Here is a 20,766-nt window from a genome sequence, read left to right as displayed (position 1 = left end):
GTTCACTGTTTTCCAGACACAGCTAGTGGCAAGCCCATTTGCTGGGCCACTCAAAAAAAAAACAAATGGGAGTGAACTCACAAGAAGGACTTTGTCCTGAACCCTGCATAAGGGGCAGTGCAGACACTGCCCCAGGAGCAGACCAGGAGACAGATTTTGTCCCCGAGAGTCCCTGGCTCTTCCCTTGCCCCAGAGAAGAGGTAACATGAACCAGTTCTAGGCCCCACTGCAATTCACAATGCCCTCGCTCAGCTGCCGCCGAACCCTGTAGGTGTCACTTGGAGTTGGCACCTAAATTTTGGAAGTGACCGTTCCCTATGTACAGATGTTTGTGTCTCTGAGGGTGCGCCCTGCTGCTCCATTCTAGGTGTCTGGATGCCTAAGCCTGAGCGCAATGCGAGAAGATGTACAACTTTGACTGTGGACTCAGTTATACCGGGATAAATGTGGAGAAGCCAATGACTGAAATTCTTGAAGCGCCTAAGGAATTTGGAAGCCCAGTTATGAAAACTGATGGGAATTGAGGCATCCAAATTTTCTAGGGACCTCTGAAAAATCTCAGCCTTCTGCGTACAAAGGATCAGATAATAGAAATTTTTTTTGGAATATCATATATGAAACTTTGGAAATACAGAACAATCACCCACTATCAACCTTGCATTCCTCACCATGTCACTACGGGTTTTGACAAACAAATCATCTATCCAGCTGGTTAGAACATGTTTTTGTTTTTTCCCCCAGGGAAAATTTTGACTTTTTTTGGACAAAAAAATAGATACCCCTCCCAAACCCATCATTTTGTTTTCAACAACCAAATTTTGAAAAAATTCAGCTGAAAACTGAACAATTTTTGGCCCCAAACTGCTGAAAACAAACATTTTCAGACAAAACTGCCACCCTCCAAAAGTTTGGGGGGTTGGCAGCAGGTTCAGTTTTCTGATGAAAAATCAATAATTTGCAAGGGAAGCATATACTTTCCATAAAAAAGATCATTTAATCACACTCCCAATTCTCTGAAAAAAGTTGATGAAAATTTTTTGACCAGCCCTAATAATCTGGTTTGTCTGACTCAGCCATGTCTAGAATGTTCTTCATAATCACATCTTTGCATTACACTAAGGTGTAACAGAGATGGTTGGACAATATTAGTCAAATGAGGTTTGGATTAAAAACAGGGTGGGGTGGAAATCATGAACATTTTAGTGATTTCCCACCCTCATTTTCTGACCAGATCCATAGAATCATAGAATATTAGGGTTGGAAGAGACCTCAAGAGGTCATCTAGTCCAATCCCCTGCTCAAAGCAGGACCAACACCCACTAAGTCATCCCAGCCAGGGCTTTGTCAAGCGGGCTTAAAAACCCCTGAGGATGGAGATTCCACCACCTCCCTAAGTAACCCATTCCAGTGCTTCACCACCCTCCTAGTGAAAAAGTTTTTCCCAATATCCAACCTAAACTTTAGGAGGTTCAACCCTCTAATTTGTCTAGGTCTCCCGCTGTATCCTATCCGTACCCTCCAGTGTATCTACCACTCCTCCCAGTTTAGTGTCATCTGAAAATTTGCTGAGGGTGCAATCCACACCATCCTCCAGGCCATCTAGGCCATGACCATCTCGCCCACCACTACCAAGAGGAAAACTTCCATCTCTGCTAGAGCCACCAGGAAGTAGAGCTGCAACATGCAGCCAGTGAAGGAAATCATGTTGCTCTCTGACAAGAGGTTTTCCAGCATCTTGGGCATTGTAGCAATGGGGCAGCAGATGTCTAACAAGGAGAGGCTGCTGAGGGAGAAGTACATGGGGTTGTGCAGCTTAGCCTCAGTCCCTATGGCTATGAAGATGAGGCCATTGGCAGCAGGGTTATCAAGTAGATCAACAGAAAGGCAACAAAAAGGGATAAGCGAATGGCTGGGCAATTGGAAAGTCCCGTAAGGATGAATTCAGTCACCATCATCCCATTGTCCATTTCTCTGCTTGAAGAGGAGCTCTCCTGCATGGGGTTAAATAAAAGCGATTTCATTATGTGAAATTCTATGCATGGGAATGATGGATGGTCTTAGTGTTAAGGCAAAGGAGTGGGAGACAGAAGATCTAGGTCCTCCTCCACAGGCATGTGCCTACCTGTTTTCCCTAATAATAAACATTCTCAGATTGATAAATTTTGGTTTTTGTTTTTGTTTTTAACCAAATTGAAACATTTCATTTGGGGTAGGTTAGACGTTAAACTCTCTTCCCCTGAGTTGCTTCAGCGATCCATGGGCATTGCAGTGTGGGTGCTTCATGGTCCTGCTTTCCTCTCTGAGCTGGACTCCCTGGCTGGATTACATCTCATCTGATGGACTGCAATGGAGGCATAAACAGGGCAATATCGACTAGGCGTAGAGAGGTTATTTTACCTCTATATTTGGAACTGGTGCATCCGCTGCTGGAATCCTGTGTCCAGTTCTGGTGACCACAATTCATGAAGCATGTTGAGAAATTGGAGAGGGTTCAGAGAATAGACACAAGAATGACCAAGGGAAAACACGCCTTATAGTGATAGACTCAAAGAGCTCAATCTATTTAGCTTAACAAAGAAGGTTAATGGGTGACTTGATTACAGTCTATGAGTACCTACATTGGGAACAAATATTTGATAATGGACTCTTCAACCTAGCAGAGAAAGGTATAACAAGATCCAATGGCTGAAAACTGAAGCTGAAAAATTCAGACTGGAAATAAGGCACACATTTCTAACAGTGAGGGTAATTAACCATTGGAACAAGTAATCAAGCATCATGCTGGATTCTCCATCACTGACATTTTTAAATCAAGATTGGTATTTTTATTAAAAAGATCTGCTCTAATTCAAATAGGAATTATTTCGGGGAAGTTTTATGGCCTGTGTTATACAGGAGGTCAGACTAGAGGATTAGTGGTCCCTTCTGGCCTTCAAATCTATGAATTTTTGAATGGTTCAACCAGAAGGGAGTCCTCAGTGCATCAAGGGAGATGTAGTCCAGCCCAGGAGCCCTGCCCACAGCTCCCACGAAGTATCATGGCTGCTCAGTTGGGTGCATCCAGCTGCCCTGAAATTGAATGTTTTGACTGGATTTGACAAACTGATATTTTCATTTCAAATCATCCTGATCCAGAACAAAATATTTCATTCCAATTTTCCATCAGGAAAAAAATTGAAAATGTTTGGCTGAAACTCCTGTGAAAAATTTTGATTCTGACAAAACTGCATTTTCTGTCAAAAAAACATTTTGATGGAAAATTCCCAAGCAGCTGTCTCTATTTGCTACTCTCCAGTCATATAGTGCAATATAGACTATATATTTTGTTAGCAGCTCAGCCACTTATCAGCTATCTTCACCCTTTCTAACGTGTCATTGATTGACTTCTCTCCCTGCCAGCTTTCTCTCCATTTCTAATTTAAATAATACCCCTACAGATTTTTTTTTTAAAAAACTACTAAGCTAGCAATCTGATCCACCTCTGTTTATGGTAGGGGATTAGCTGGAACAGCTTGATCAGAGCTGTCGCTGTGATAGAAGGATAGGTGTAGTCGCACTTTAAGAGATAAAGGACACCTCATTTCGGCACCGAGTCCTGTCGGTGGTGTCAGTGGAAGTGTGCGGACCAGGCTCACGCACGGGGGGCAGAAACACCTGCAGAGGAGCAGGGTCCCCCAAATCCTGACTGAGGCTGGGGCTGCTGACATCCCCTTCCCGCCTTTGTCTGAGGTGTGTCCCTCTCTGTCTCCCAGCCATTGCCCTGAGCAATGGGGCTGTGAATAAGAGGCATCTCTCCTTCCCCCCACTACCACCCAGGCTAGACAGGAGTAGGGGAGGGGAAGGGAAAGGGGTGGTGGCTTCAAGGAGATAGGGGAATGTGGAGCTGACAATCCCCACCTTCTTAGCCCCCACTCCCGCTTCCATCCATACCCATGATCCCCTTCCAGTGTTTCTCCCCTCCCCCTGGCCTGACACTCCCCACCACCCGGAACACTCTCCCCACCCTCAATCCTCTCCCCTACCACCCATCCCCATTTATCAGCAATTCATAGAGTTTAAGGCCAGAAGGACCATCAGGTCCTCCAGTCTGACTCCTGTGTAGCACAGGACCTTACATTTCACCCGGTTACCCGTGTTTTGAACCCAATCACTCATGTCTGGCTAATACAGCTTCCAGAATGGCAGCCAGGCTGAGTCTGAAGACATCAAGAGATGGAGAATCCCACACTGTCCTGGGGGGTTTTTTCTAATGGTAAATTACCCCCCACTGTTAAAAACATGTGGGCCTTATTTCTACTTTGAATCTGTCTGGCTTCAACTTCCAGCCATTGGTTCTTGTTCTGCCATTCTCGGCAGCCTTCACCGATATTGACTAGCGTTCTTTTTGGTTTAATCAGAATGTCACTCGGTACTAAATCCAACGCCTTGCACAAGTCTAAGTAGATCATGTCTATGCAGTTACCTTTACCAACCAAACTTGTAATCTCAAGGAATGAAATCAGGTTAGTTTGACAGGATCTGTTTTCCATAAAACCAGGTTGACTGGCATTACTTATATTCCTATCCTTTCATTCTTTAGCAATTGAACCCCGTAACAACTTTTTTTTTTGTTACTTAGTGTTTTGCCCAGGATTGATGTCAGGACAACTGGCCTATAGTTACTCAGTCACCCTGCTTGCCTTTTTAGACTATTGGCACAACATTATCTCCCTCATTCCCCCTCCCCTTGCCGCAGCCCCAAACCCATCTCCTATTTCTCCCTCCCACCACATATTCACCCTCATTCTTCACCCTCCCTTATTTCCTAGCTTTGCACCCAAAATAAGGATCTGGAAATGCGAAGAGCAGCTCACCTTAGAGGCAAGGTACGTCAGAAACCCCTTCACCAAATGACCCTGCAACTGGTTTGTCAGTTTACACTTGGTTCCATTGCTCAGCATGGTTGAATTACTAACTGGTTAGTAAAGTTATTCAATTTCCCTCTGTTTAATCAAGCCTAACATACTTGACAATGCTGCTAAAGTAAAATCAGAGGCTGCATGTGCATTCTAGAGCTCTTTGAAATAATGCTGTAAAACCAGAAATTTTGGTTTCAGGGCAGAACTTCCCGAAGGAACCCTTCAGAATGCAGGGACCTTGCCCAGGGCCCATTCTCCGAGAACTGCCAAGGACAACAACTCAAACTCAAACTCATTGTGTGGGTGTAACTTCGGTTCAACGACCATCATGTGTCACCTTCAGCCATCGACTTCCTGGGACAGCAGACTGCCACAAACGTCTGGCTGTCAACAGACCCTTTGTCTTGCTGTCCATGCGTATTTCACTCTCTTGGGCCTTCTTTACTGATGCACTGACCTGGAGTTCCTAACTTAACCCTCAATAGCAGTGATGCTTCCCGGGGGTACCCAGGGCAGTGCAGCACCCCCGTTACCACCTGCGTTGGGTATAAGGAAGTCTCGTCTGTGTCTACTGGGGGTCAGCTTCCCAGCTCCACCGGCCATGGTTAATATAAGCACTCCTTCTAGGCCTATGCAGGCCCTGCTGCCAATCTACTGGTTATCGATAGGCACACTCCAACCCTTGAGCCCTCCGAGCATCTCCATGGAGAGTCCAGCACCTGCTCCACTGGGCACTCAGCATTTCACAGGAAACACCCAGCACCCTGTAGGAGTGGACACTATATGCTTTCTCTGCTTTCTATAATTGACAGATCAGACTTCAGAGTGCTGGTATTTGGAAATCTGCAAAACAAGGGTACCCCAAGCAATAAGGGATCAAAGCAGCCATTCACACAGGGGTCCCAAGAAACTCCATTGTACAGATGAGGAAACTGAGATCCAGAGAGGGAAGTCAGCCAGAAACAAAACAGGGACTAGAAGTCCGGTGTCTCTGTGCCACTATCACAGTACTGACCTTTCTTCTTCACTGTCCCACCTCAGGGCTCCCGTTCTTACAGAGTTATGGGGCCCTGAGACCTGATTCACATCTTACATTACCATTGCACATCGAAGGAGTTAGACTAAAGGAAATATTGAGTATCTGGTGCAATCCACGATAAAGCGGCCTGGTACAAAACACAGCGAGTGCTCATGTAATTACAGACTATCATAATGGAGACACAGAGAATGGCATCTCTCGGCCTTGGTGCCTCATTGATGAGGTGTTTCAGAGCAACCCACAACAGCAGTGATAAATATCAGACTAATCAAACCACAAAGACCTGCATCCCTACGCCAAAACAGCAGAAGTATCTGCCCCAATATTGAGTGCAAGCTATAGCAGCCGCTGACCTCACTAAAAAGCCAGATGGCCAGTGAGAAAAGTGACTCAGACTCATTACAGCAAACCAGCTTATTTCCATTTCACGGGCACTGAACAAACTACGGTAGGACAGTCTGAACTCTTTTGACAGCAGAGAAGTTAGTGACAGCTTTTCCCAGGATCTCTTTGACCTCTCTGTTCCTCAGGCTGTATATGAGGGGGTTGACCATGGAAGTCAGGACTGTGTGGAAAACGGAGAACACTTTGTTCAGGTCTCTCAGTGTATCAGTTTTTGGTAGCATGTAGACAATCATTATGGTCTCATAGAAAATTGACACCACGATAAGATGAGAGGAGCAGGTGGAAAAGGCCCTTTGCCACCCAGTGGTGGAAGGCATTCGCAGGATGTGGTGAGGATACAGATGTATGTTGCCAGCATTCATAGTAATGGTGAGAGAGTGCATATAGCAGCCAGCATGGTAGTGACAAGCTCCATCATACGTGTGTCACTGCAGGAGAGTTTTATTACTGGGATGAAGTCACAGAAGAATGGTCAATTTCATTAGAGCCGCATAAAGTTAATGTCAGCAGCCAGAGAATGACTTATCCAAGTGCCAACTGCTAGCTGGAGGCAGGACCTGCCATTTATAAGGGCTTCATAATGCCGTGGTTTGCATATCGCTAAATACCAATCGTAGGACATCACTGCCAGGAGATAACACTCTGCAACTGCCAGGAAACCAAAGAAATAATATTGTGTGAGGCAGCCGCTAACAGAAATGGTCTTGTCCCCAGTCAGGAGACTGGCCAGCATCTCAACCCTCCTGCCCAGGGTGTAGCAGGTCTCCAAGCAGGACAATTCACCAGGAAGAAGTACATGGGGGCGTGAAGTTGCTGATCAGCCACAACTAGTGCAATGATGAGGACGTTCCCAACCACGGTCACAATGTAGATGGTGAGAAGCAGGAGGAAGAGAAAAAACAATGAGGAGTTCTTGTGGCACCTTAGAGACTAACACATTTATTTGGACATAAACTTTTGTGGGCTAAAACCCACTTCATCAGATGCATGGAGTGGAAAATACAGTAGGAAGAAATATATACAGAGTACATGAAAAGATGGGGGTTGCCTTACAAATTCTAATGGGACAATTCAATTAAAGTGGGCTATTATCAGCAGGAGGAAAAATCACTTTTGTAGTGGTAATCAGGGTGGCCAATTTCAAACAGTTGACAAGAAGGTGTGAATAACAGTGGTGGGGGGGGCAATTTTTCTCCCTCTCCTTGTAACAACCTTTTAAGTACTTGAAAACTGTTTACCCCTCTCAGTCTTCTCTTCTCCAGACTAAACAAACCCAATTTTTTCAATCTTCCTTCATATGTCATGTTTTCTAGACCTTTCATCATTTTTGTTGCTCTTCGCTGGACTTTCTCCAATTTGTCCACATCTTTCCTGAAATGTGGCACCCAGAACTGGACATAATACTCCAGTTGAGGCCTAATCAGTGCAGAGTAGAGCAGAAGAATTACTTCTCATGTCTTGCATACAAACACTTCTGCTAATACATCCCAGAATGATGTTTGATTTTTTTGCAAGTGTTACACTGTTGACTCATTTTTAGCTTGTGATCCACTGTGACCCCCAGACCTCTTTTCGCAGTACTCCTTCCTAGGCAGTCATTTCCCATTGTGTAAGTGTGCAACTGATTGTTCCTTCCTAAGTGGAGTACTTTGCATTTGTTCTTGTTGAATTCCATCCTATTTACTTCAAACCATTTCTCCAGTTTGTCCAGATCATTTTGAATTTTAATCTTATCCTCCAAAGCACTAACAACCCTTCCCAGCTTGGTATCATCCGCAAACTTTATAAGTGTAATCTCTATGCCATTATCTAAATTATTGATGAAGATATCGAACAGAACCCGACCCAGAACCGATCCCTGTGGGACCCCACTCATGATGTCCTTCCAGCATGACTGTGAACCACTGATAACTACTCTCTGGGAATGGTTTTCCAACCAGTTATGCAACCACCTTATAGTAGCTCCATCTAGGTTGTAGTTCCCTAGTTTGTTTATGAGAAGGTCATGAGAGACAGTATCAAAACCCTTATTAAAGTCAAGATATACCACATCTATCACTTTCCCCCATCCACAAGGCTTGTTACCCTGTCAAAGAAAGCTATCAGGTTGGTTTGACACAATTTGTTCTTGACAAATCCATGCTGATTGTTACTTATCACCTTATTATCTTCTAGGTATTTGCAAATTGATTGCTTAATTATTTGCGCCATTATATTTCTGGGTACAGAAATTAAGCTGAATGGTCTGTAACTCCCCAGGTTGTCCTTATTTCCCTTTTTATAGATGGGCACAATATTTGCCCTTTTCCGGTCTTCTGGAATGTCTCCTGTCTTCCATGACTTTTCAAAGATCTTTACTAATGGCTCAGATATCTCCTCAGTCAGCTCCTTGAGTATTCTAGGATGCATTTCATCAGGCCCTTGTGATTTGAAGACATCTAACTTGTCTAAGGAGTTTTTGACTTGTTCTTTCCCTATTTTACCCTCTGATCCTACCTCATTTTCACTGGCATTCACCATATTAGACGTCCAATCAGCACCAACCTTCTTGGTGAAAACCGAAACAAAGCAGTTATTAAGCACCTCTGCCATTTCCTCATTTTCTGTTATTGTTTTTCCCCCTCTCACATAGTAATGGGCCTACCCTGTCCACCTTCCTCTTGCTTCTAATGTATTTGTAGTATGTTTTCTTGTTACCCTTTATGTCTCTAGCTAGTTTAGTCTAGTTTTGTGCCTTGGCCTTTCTAATTTTGTCCCTATATACTTGTGTTATTTGTTTATATTCATCCTTCGTAATTTGACCGAGTTTCCACTTTTTGTAGGACTCTTGAGTTTTAGATCATTGAAAATCTTCTGGTTAAGCCAGGGTGGTCTCTGGCCATATGTCCTATCTTTCCCATGCAGTGGGATAGTTTGCTCTTATGCCCTTAGTAATCTCTTTGAAAAACTGCTAACTGTCTTCAATTGTTTTTCCCCTTAGACTTGTTTCCCAGGGGATTTTACCTACCAACTCCCTGAGTTTGCTAAAGTCTGCCTTGTGGAAATCCATTGTCTTTATTGTGCTGTTTTCCATCCTACCATTCCTTAGAATCATGAACGCTACCATTTCATGATCACTTCCACCCAAGCTGCCTTCCACTTTCAAATTCTCAACCAGTTCCTCCCTATTCGTCAAAAAGTAAATCTAGAACAGCCTCCCCCTAGCATAGATGCTAACTTCCCCTCTTTCACGTGGGTGCTCAACCCCCCTGTCTGTCCCCCGCCCCCACTCCACCCATTCCATGAGGCCCCGCCCCTGCCCCACCTGTTCCCACCCCTTCCCTGGCCCATTCCAACCCCTTCCCCAAATCCCCATCCCAGCCCTTGAGCACACCACGTTCCCACTCCTCCCCCCTCCCTCTCGGAGCATGCTAATGCTGCCAAACAGCTATTTGGTGGTGGCTGGGCAGGCAACGCTGGGAGGTAGGCAGAGGAGTGGGGATGCGGCACGCTCAGGGAAGGAGGAGGAGGACAGGGCGTAGAGGGTGAGGGAAGCTTGGCCGCCGGTGGGTGCAGACGACCACTAATTTTAATTTCAAAAAGTCTCTTAGTTACTAAGGGTTAGCAGCCTAAGTCTCACTGAAAGTCAACAGGATTTAAGCAAACTTCAGCAGTGACTTATGAACCTAAGTGTTTTTGAAAATGTTACCTGATTGTTGCTCAGATAAAATGCAGGTAGAACAAGTAGCAACTGAATTGCCTTTAGAGTTTGGCACCTAACTCCCTTAGGCTTCTTGGAAAAGTCCAGAGCATGCAAGCATTGAAGCTAGAGACTTGAGATTATAAAGTGCAAACAGTTTCTTCCCGAATCCCTGACAAGTTTCAGGGTCACATGGATCTTCAGTGCCACAGCAATTATACAAATTAGATAATCTTGTACCAGAACTATAGGCCTCTGATTGGTCTCCTGGAGTGTTTGAGAAGCAACCAAATAGTACAGATTCCATCTGGTAGAGAACAGTGTTATACATTGACACTAGCCAATTCATGGTCCGATCTGGGTACAGTAAATATAAACATTTCAGATGTGGGTATTGCAATATATTCTGCAACTCTGCTCCAATTGTCCTTTTTCAGCATGATGTTTTTGACATACTGCCACATCTTGCCCTGAAGGAAATGTTTGTTCCAACCTTTTCAGAAGAATACAGATATGCAATGATTTCTTATCGCAAAACAAGCTAGAAGACTCTTATTCCCAGTCTTATCCTAGCACAATTTTCTCCTTAAACATGTCATAAGATCTCATTCCAATTCATCACCAGTGCGAATAATTTTGTGTCACCAAAGCTTTATTGTTCATAATGCCTAGATGTTGAATATTTGTGGTTGACAATTGTATTTTCGAAAAAGGTTTCTTTTTTGTTTTGTTTTTAAAAAATCTATGGCAAACATATTGCTGATAGGGATGAAATCCCAAAGCTCAACACTTTGAAGAATACATGTTTTATACTGAAAATTGGCTATAATACAGGGATAGACCCGAATCTTCACCTATCATGGATAAAATTATTAATTCCAAGTTTGACTTCTAATCACCTCAGCAATATATTTTTAAATGAAATCACGGATTTAAGAATTATTAGTGTCTCTTTGCCACTCCCTGTGACCCTATGTAGAAATCATTAGGAAGGATACATAAAAGAGCTACCAGCTACTCTCAGCCGGCAGGAGAAGTGGCTCCGTCCCACCCCCTCCACTCCCTGCCAGGGCCCAGCTGCCAGGGAGAGGGGCCAAGCAAGCCAGGAACATGCTGGGGGGCGAGGTGCAGCGTGAGAAGGACATAGGCCCCCGGCAGGCTGAGCAGAGCAAGCCTTGCAGGGCAGCTCGGCGCTCACCAAAATTGCGGGGGAAGGGCATGTGCTCCCATGGGCCCTGCGCCCTCCCAGACTACACCCATGTAGCCACCCCTTTCCCAGCCTTCCCCCTCTGCTATCCCTAGTATCTGTGCTACAGCAGAGCTGCCCCTTTCCCTTCCCTCACCCTCTGCAGCCCCCAATGCCCCTTTACCAATGGTACATTCTTGCTTGTGCAGCCAGCACTGAAGCTGGTACCATGGTTTCCTCACTACTATATTTAGCGAGCTAGCTAGAGTAGAGCTCCAGTGGCCACGTGTTCAGGAGCTGTCATTCACACCCCCAGCTGCAGCATAGATGCCCCCAAGTGTCTAAGCTGTGAATTATTCCCTCAGGCCTTCTTCCATCCATCGGCTGCTTTTGACTCGGATTATCAGCATTCCGGATTAATGCATACACAAACCAGGGAAATAGAGGCTAGATGGAGCTACTATAAGGTGGGTGCATAACTGATTGGAAAACTGTTCCCAGAAAGCTGTTATCAAGTTGGAAGGGCAACGGTGTTATACTAAAAGAAAAGGAGTACTTGTGGCACCTTAGAGACTAACCCATTTATTTGAGCATAAGCTTTCGTGAGCTTTTTTTTTTTTTTTTTTTTTTTTTGCAAATACAGACTAACACGGCTGTTACTCTGAAAGGTGTTATACTGTTGACACATTTAGCTTTTATTGCACGATGCATACACTGTTATTAGGGTCTCCTAGGAAATGGTAAAACATGTGAAGGAACTGGTGGGAAACATCGCCTGGAAGTGGAAGCAATTTTCAGGATAGTGGTTTGGCTATAAATGTACAGGCTGGGTTTCCCATAAAAGGGTGATCTTAGGCACCCAAATCCTATGGACAGTGAATGGGAATTGGGCATTTCACACCCTTAGGTACCATTGGCAATTACAGCGGGACATAGTAGAGCAGACCGTGCATGGGATTAGAGCTCTGGATATTTGGTTTCTATGCCTGTCCCTGCCACTAGCCCACGGAGGGACTGTGGGCAAGTAACGTGACCTTTTTCTGCCTTTCGTTCCCAAGCTATAATGTGAGGATAAGGATGTGGAGCTAGGGCTAGAGTCACAAAGCTTCCACTTCAGGGCTCTGAATCCCAGAATCCAGCCCCCTGGGATTCACAAAACCCCGCTCAGCTACCGGCAAACCCTGTAGGCACTTAAGTGTTTGCAGTGAAAGGGATGTAGGCCCCTATGCGTCTGCCTCTGGCCATACCCTGTGCAGGCCCACACCAGGATGCCAAAGCCCCAGAGTGATGCACAGACTGGGGAAGATAGTGTTAGGGGGCTTATTCCTTCACCCACTTACTTCCCTGGTCCTTCTTGCATGAACAGAGAGCAACAATACCCGAAGTCCGAAGGTGCAAACAATTTGATGTTTATTGGGGTGAACTTCCAGCAAGTATGATTCCAGTTTCTTTCCCTTAGTGTACCCCTTCCCAGCTCTGACACCACAGAGCCTTACCTGTGTCCCTGTTCCCATTCCCCCCCTTAGCAAAACATGATTCCAATTCCCCCACCCCCATTCCCTGTTCCCATTTCCCCTACCCACCCACCCACACACACTTCCTGATTGACTGCAGACTATATAGTAAAACTTGAGTTCTGCTTAGCTATACCTTAACCAATCATTTTCCTGAAATTTAACTAATCAATCCTAACATATTGTAACATGATTATTTAGCCAATTATATCCCACCATCTTAATTAGTTTACACCCAGCAAAATTAATTATACAGCAGACAGGAACAATCACAGAACCAGACAGAGACCATGCCAATAAACAATAGCAAAGTGGGAACTATAATGACAAAACAATACGGAAGTGAGGATTTCACATCCCAGCTATTGATAAGTGAGTTCTTGCCAGACAGGATGCTATCAAACTAAGTTTCCTTTTACATCTTCTAGGCACTTCCCTTTCTCTGGAGGCAATAGACATTATCAGGACAGGATTGTATTCCTAACAGCCCAATAGCACCTTCTTTCAATGTGACTAGTTTGGAATGTGAGGATGTGACCAGTAGCTTCCCAGCTTATGGTGACTCTGTTGCTTAGCCAAAGGCCTTAGCCGAAGAACAGGGCCTCAAACTGTCACAGTAAGAGAAGGCCCTTACACCGGCAGACAGTGATTTTGATTCTCTCTTTATACCTCTATAACTAGCTAAGTGATAATACACCTAAATTCTTAGAGTATAGGCCTTTACAGACAGGCCTGAATATCTATACCCTAACAGATAGGTGTTCCTGTGCCTGGCTCGCCTGCTGGGCCTGATCCGGCAGGACACCTAAATACCTTTAAAACACTGGTCCTAAGTCACTTTCAAAAATGGGCAAATAAGAGGCCTGGGCTGGTGTCCTGTGTTCTGCAGCACAGGTTAGAGGGTTTCCTTTTGCTTTTCTGTCCCTTTGGATGAAATACACCCAGACATCAACACCTGCATTACAAAAATATAAGATTGCAATGTCAAAATGGAACTCCAATGGTAGAAATTGTGTAATTAACTTTTTTAGTTTATCTCACCCTACAAGGGATGGATGCTCAGCATTCATTTGCATCCTTTTAGCCTGCACCCTCCCACTGAGCCCAATCTCTGTTTGTTCTCTTTATTTTGAGTAGCCACCAGTTCAAGTCTCCCACCAGCTGAGTTGTACCTCACCTGTGGTATCTAATATTGGTCCTAAAAATAACAGGGTAACAGGTTTTTAAAAGGTCTATGCACCTCCATTTCTCCTAGGAGCATGACATGAAGCCCATTGAAGAGAATGGAAATGTGACCTTTTAACTTTAGTGGTCTGATTTTAGGGGCAGAATCAAACCTATCTATTTCATTTCAACCTAAGCAAACTATCAGCTAGCATTGTCCAACCCTGCATTTCCTGTGAGCTTTCCTCAGGGCCTCCTTGACCTCTTTGTTTCTCAGGCTGTAGATGAGTGGATTGACCAGGGGAGTCAGGATAGTGTAGATGACAGAGAGAACTTTCCTGAGGTCTCTCAGCGTGTTGGTTGCTGGGAACATATAGGCAATCAGTAGAGTTCCATAATAAATGGTCACCACAATGAGGTGGGAGGAGCAGGTGGAAAAGGCCCTTTGCCTCCCCATGGTGGAAGGGATTCTTAGGATGGTCATAATGATGCAGATGTAGGACATCAAGGTAAGTAGGAATGGGACCAGTGTGAAAATCAAGCAGAGTGTGAAAGTCAACATTTCCATCAGCTGAGGATCATTGCAGGAGAGTTTTACAAGGGGGATAAGATCACAAAAGAAATGGTCAATACCATTGGGGCCACAGAAAGTTAACTGTGATATCGACAATGTTGTTATGCTATTACCTAGGAAGCCACCTATCCAAGCGCCACCTGCAAGCTGGAGGCAAGACCTGCCTCTCATACAGGCTGCATAGTGAAGTGGTTTGTGGATGGCTAAATACCGATCATAAGACATCACGGCTAAGAGAAGGCATTCTGTGGCAGCCATAGAACCAAAGAAATAATACTGTGTGACACATGCATTGAATGAAATAGTCCTGTCCTCAGTCAGGAGACCGACCAGCATCCCTGGCAGGATGGTCGAGGTGTAGTAGGTCTCCAAGCAGGACAAGTTCCCCAGGAAGAAGTACATGGGGGTGTGAAGGCACTGATCTGTCACAACTAGCGCCACAATGAGGAGGTTAATGGCCACGGTTGCAATGTAGATCATCAGAAACAGCAGGAAAAGGATCTGAAGTTCAGGGAGAGTGCCGAATCCCAGAAGGATGAATTCTGTGATGAACGTTTGATTTCCCTGTTCTGGGTTCGCCATGGCGCGTGTCTACGGGAAAGAAAATAACTCAGTGACATAAATGGACAACATTCACTTAATAAAATGTTAGCATTGTTTTCATTGTCTCCCTCTGCTGGCTACTGGAACAATAATGGAGTGGAGAATGGAGTCCAGGGGAGGGGAAATGCCATTTCTCTTGATCCCTGGGACAGATTTCATATCTGAGCAGACTGCAGGTTAAAAAAATGTGAATCTCTCTGAAAACCTGTGCAGTACCTTGACAGACGGCACCAAGCACTCAAATACTATTGTGATGGGGCTCAGATACAACAGTACAGACACACACATAGAGGAGACAGATTAGAAAGATATTGGTTCACATAGTCACATGCAGCACTTCCTGGTGTCTAAACGCAGAACAAAATAGGCTGGAGTTCCACTGCTGAAATGGGTCAGGATTTTATGGGAAGTCACAAAAAAAGAAACCAACCAAGCAAATAGGGCTGGGAATTGCAATGGGTGGGCAGCAAACTGCAAGTGAATTGTAAGGGAAATGGGTAGCCTAATTCTATTAGCGCCTTTTGAAAATTGTATCCTAAACAAATAGGACTACCTGTCCACCCCTATGATAACAACATTTCATAGTTCTGCAGTAGGATACTCTGCATCTAAAGACCCAGCCAGGTGACCATCTTATGCAGAAAGGAAAATCTGAAATCTCTGCAGTTAGCCCCCAGTGGTGGAAATGTTACTGCTGACCACACAGTTACCCAAACTTTATTTAAAAAAAAAAAAAAAAAAAACAGCTAGAAACCACCAATTTAGCTAAAGATTTACACTCTTTTGCGTGAATGAGTTCTGTTTGAAATTTGTAAGAAACATTTTCATATTATTAGAGAAGTGGAGAACCTAAATTTCCATTTCATGGGCAATTCCATGATTTCAAATGTTGGTTTTCATTCTAATTGACTTTAAAATATATAGCTAGAAATAAAATACATTTTTAGATTACTTGTTTTTTTATATTTGTATTGTATTTTATTTGTATATTTTAAAGTAATTTTTTTAATTTTATTTCATTTTATAAAACAATATACAATAACTTTCTTTAGGAAACAAAGTTTCCTAGAAATAAAATATGGTCCCATGGGAACATTTCCATCTTGAGGAGTTGATATTTTTCTGATAAAAAAATTCTGATGAAATATTTTTCTATCAGCACTACCTTTTATTCTTTTTTTCCCCCTTTATATTTGTTTTAAAAGATATGAATTCTCCCTTTGTTTGTGGCTGTTGTATCTGCCATTACTGTCTCTTGCCATTACTGAGACAAGGTGGATGAGGTAATATATCTTTTATTGGACCAATTTACTAATCCTTATTAAATGCTAAGTAAGGACCTGATTCTGCACAGAGTTATTTTTACAAACCGGAAATAATTCTGTTCAGTCTGAGCCTTCTCTTGTGGATGTCAAAGATAAAATTTCCCACGACTTCAAGGATGGGACCCTTTGATTTCAAGGGATTTGGACAGCTAACGCCTTTAGCCTTCTTTGACACTTATAGTTTGGCTCGGCAGGATTTGATTTCCATTGACAGATGTTGGTAAACGTTGATATCAGCTGACGCAGCAAAACCAAATAAAAAAATATCGGTAACAGGCATCATTAGTGCAGCCTCCCCTCTGCATCGCGCCGGCAGGGATGGGAGTCACTGGCCCTGTGGCCGGGCAGGGACCCTCTGCCCCCCGCTCTCACTGCGGTGAGCGGGTGGGGCAGTGACAGCAGAGGTGCACAGGGCTCCCTGTATGGCTGCAGGGCTGGTGACACCCATCCCTGAAGGCACAAGGTGCAGGGCAGGCTGGGTCTTGGCGAGCCAGAGCTGAGACCCTGAGCCTGGGCTGTGAGATGGAGGAGTTGTCCCTGGCTATGACGGAGGCCACCCCGCTGTTGGATGGCTTCTGCCCATGGATGGAGCCATTCAACAGGGTGGCCTCTGCCACTGCCCGGGGCTCATCGTTCTCCCCCTCCTCACAGCCCTGGCCCAGGATCTCTGCTCCACTGGGCCAGAGCAGCCGCCTTCCCTGCCCCCTCACCGTGGTGTCTTGGACCCCTCGGCAGTGCATGAGCCACCAGCGTCTCCGCTGTCACTGCTGGGAGTCCCCTGCAGCCCTGCCCTAACCCTGATCCCAACCCTGCCCCCCACTGTATTTCCTGCAGCTGTAAAAAAATTAATACTTAAAAGTTAGAAAAATCTTTTAAAAAATCCCAATATTAACCGTCTAAAGGGCACAAAAAGAAAAATATCAAATTCTGCCCAGTCTTCTTATAGCCAGTGTAGGCACCCTGAGCACAGCACAGCAAACATCAGCTCTGCTTTACCCATCATCTCACTAATGCTCTCAATGCTGCAGTGAGGTGGGAGCTGCCATGAAGGGTACAATCCTGTATTTAGTAGGGAGGACACTTTAAAGTGGACTGAAGGACTCCAGTGTTTGAAGATCTCACTTTGGACTTGGCAGATGTTGGTTCAGTTCCCTCCTTTGTGACATTCAGGGCAGGATTTCCAAAGGCCGGTAGGTACCTAAAAATGCACATTGGTGCCCGAGTAGGTGTGGTACCAAACTCCCATTGATTACAAATCCCACTAGGGTGTCTGCTGTCTTTAGGTGCTGAAATACCTCTATAAATCTGTCCCTCTGGGCGTCAGGTCCCCGTCTGTGAAGCAGGGGCAATAGCACCTCACAGGGAGGTGGGAAGATAGCTACATTCAGTTCTATGAGGTGCCCAGATACCCTGGTGATGGGGGCCATACAAAGAGCTAAGATAGCAGTGACCTGAGAGGTCTTTCCTTCTTTCAAATTCTGTTGGGTTGGGAGTTTAAGAAAGATCATTGCCAAATTCCCCTTAGGTTCCAATGGAATTAGTTACCTAGCAAACTTACATGGCTTCAAGAAGCAGGGAGGAAAAGGTTGATTAACCTCCATCAGCAGCTGGAGTCTGTAACCTCCTCACTCAGGATTTCAGACACTGTGATCCAGGTTATTCAGTCCCTCTTCTCTGCCCACTGCATTCATGTACTTCCATGTTCCCAGTAAATTAAACATAGCCTAGATGGGCTACCATGGCTCTGTTATATCTGATAATGTGCCATGTGCTTCATACCCTCCACCAAATGGGGAGGATCTTTTCTGATTCACTAAATATCCTTCTGTGGGAAGGTGCAGTCTCTTGAGGCACATCTGCTGTGGGGAACGTAACAGACAAGGGAAAGTTAGTATTCGGACGTTGTCTACAAATAAACCTTAGAGTCAAATTTCTAATCTCAAAGGGAAAGTTCTGGAGAGGGAAGACACGTCTAATCCTAAAATCACTCTTTTTAGTGGGGGAATGTTATGCTGACAGTCAAGAAATAACACTAATTCTAGAAATAAGGTTTACAGCTGAGATTTTCAGAGCTGCCTAAGCCCTGGTCTACACTAGGGCTTTAGGTCGAATTTAGCTGCGTTAAATCGGTGTAAACCTGCACCCGTCCACACGATGAAGCCCTTTATTTCGACTTAAAGGGCTCTTAAAATCGATTTCCTTACTCCACCCCCTGACAAGTGGATTAGCGCTTAAATCAGCCTTGCCAGGTCGAATTTGGGGTACTGTGATCACAATTCAACGGTATTGGCCTCCGGGAGCTATCCCAGAGTGCTCCATTGTGACCGCTCTGGACAGCACTCTCAACTCAGATGCACTGGCCAGGTAGACAGGAAAAGAATCACGAACTTTTGAATCTCATTTCCTGTTTGGCCAATGTGGCAAGCTGCAGGTGACCATGCAGAGCTCATCAGCAGAGGTGACCATGATGGACTCCCAGACTCGCAAAAGAGCTCCAGCATGGACTGAACGGGAGGTACGGGATCTGATCGCTGTATGAGGAGGAATCTATGCTATCAGAACTCTGTTCCAGTTTTCGAAATGCCAAAACCTTTGTCAAAATCTCTCAGAACATGAAGGACAGAGGCCATAACAGGGCCTGAAGCAGTGCCGCGTGAAACTTAAGGAGCTGAGGCAAGCCTACCAGAAAACCAGAGAGGTGAATGGCCGCTCCGGGTCAGAGCCCAAAACATGCCACTTCTATGATGAGCTGCATGCCATTTTAGGGGGTTCAGCCACCACTACCCCAGCCATGTTGTTTGACTCCTTCAATGGAGATGGAGGCAACACGGAAGCAGGTTTTGGGGACGAATGATGATGTGATGATGAGGTTGTAGATAGCTCACAGCAAGCAAGCGGAGAAACCGGTTTTCCTGACAGCCAGGAACTGTTTCTCACCCTGGACCTGGAGCCAGTACCCCCCAAACCCACCCAAGGCTGCCTCCTGGACCCAGCAGGCAGAGAAGGGACCTCCGTGAGTGTACCTTTTAAATACTATACATTGTTTAAAAGCAAGCATGTGAAAGGATTAATTTGCCCTGGCATTCGTGGCTCTCCTGGATGTACTCCCAAAACCTTTGCAAAAGGTTTCTGGGGAGGGCAGCCTTATTGCGTCGTCCATGGTAGGACACTTTACCACTCCAGGCCAGTAACACATACTCGGGAATCATTGTACAACAAAGCATTGCAGTGTATGTTTGCTGGCGTTCAAACAACATCCGTTCTTTATCTCTCTGTGTTATCCTCAGGAGAGTGAGATATCATTCATGGTCACCTGGTTGAAATAGGGTGCTTTTCTTCAGGGGACACTCAGAGGTGCCTGTTCCTGCTGGGCTGTTTGCCTATGCCTGAACAGAAATGTTCCCCGCTGTTAGCCACAGGGAGCGGGGAAGGTTGAGGGGGTAGCCACGCGGTGGGGGAGGCAAAATGCGACCTTGTAACGAAAGCACATGTGCTATGTATGTAATGTTAACAGCAAGGTTTACCCTGAAAGAGTGTAGCCATTATTTTATAAACTGTGTCTTTTTAAATACCGCTGTCCCTTTTTTTTCCTTCCACCAGCTGCATGTGTTTCAATGATCACAGGATCTTCTCCTTCCCAGAGGCTAGTGAAGATTAGAAAGAAAAAAAAAAAAACGCACTCGTGACGAAATGTTCTCTGAGCTCATGCTGTCCTGCCACACTGACAGAGCACAGACGAATGCGTGGAGGCAAATAATGTCAGAGTGCAGGAAAGCACAAATGACTGGGAGGAGAGGTGCGGGCTGAAAGAGAGTAAGTGGTGGGCTGAAGAGAGGGCTGAAGCTCAAGTGTGGCGGCAGCGTGATGAGAGGAGGCAGGATTCAATGCTGAGGCTGCTGGAGGATCAAACTAGTATGCTCCAGTGTATGGCTGAGCTGCAGCAAAGGCAGCTGGAGCACAGACTGCGACTACAGCCCCTGTGTAACCAACCGCCCCTCCTCCAAGTTCCATAGCCTCCACACCCAGACGCCCAAGAACACTGTGGGGGGCCTCTGGCCAACTAGCCACTCCACCACAGAGGATTGCCCAAAAAACAGAAGCATTCAATAAATTTTAAAGTTGTAACTTTTAAAGTGCTGTGTGGCATTTTCCTTCCCTCCTCCACCACCCCTCCTGGGCTACGTTGGTAGTCTTCCCCCTATTTGTGTGATGAATTAATAAAGAATGCATGAATGTGAAGCAACAATGATTTATTGCCTCTGCAAGCGGTGATCGAAGGGAGGACGGGGAGGGTGGTTAGCTTACAGGGAAGTAGAGTGAACCAAGGGGAGGGGGGGTTTCATCAAGGAGAAACAAACAGAACTGTCACACCGTAGCCT

At 45.1% G+C, this 20,766-nt stretch overlaps 1 protein-coding gene across 1 annotated transcript; it reads right to left on the bottom strand.

The window, feature by feature from the left end:
- Window positions 1-13,985: 13,985 nt before the first annotated feature.
- On the bottom strand, window positions 13,986-18,239 carry LOC119567662 (olfactory receptor 1020-like). Its single transcript, XM_043528924.1, has 2 exons — window positions 17,983-18,239; window positions 13,986-15,050 (listed from the first exon to the last, which is right to left on the bottom strand). Exons 1-2 carry the CDS (start codon window positions 17,986-17,988, stop codon window positions 14,094-14,096), a joined length of 963 nt encoding a protein of 320 aa, XP_043384859.1. The 5' UTR covers window positions 17,989-18,239; the 3' UTR covers window positions 13,986-14,093.
- Between the last annotated feature and the right edge of the window lie 2,527 nt (window positions 18,240-20,766).

The sequence above is a fragment of the Chelonia mydas genome, chromosome 14, assembly GCF_015237465.2.
Source record: "Chelonia mydas isolate rCheMyd1 chromosome 14, rCheMyd1.pri.v2, whole genome shotgun sequence".
Taxonomy (NCBI): domain Eukaryota; kingdom Metazoa; phylum Chordata; order Testudines; family Cheloniidae; genus Chelonia; species Chelonia mydas.
This window is presented reverse-complemented; position numbering and strand designations above follow the sequence as displayed.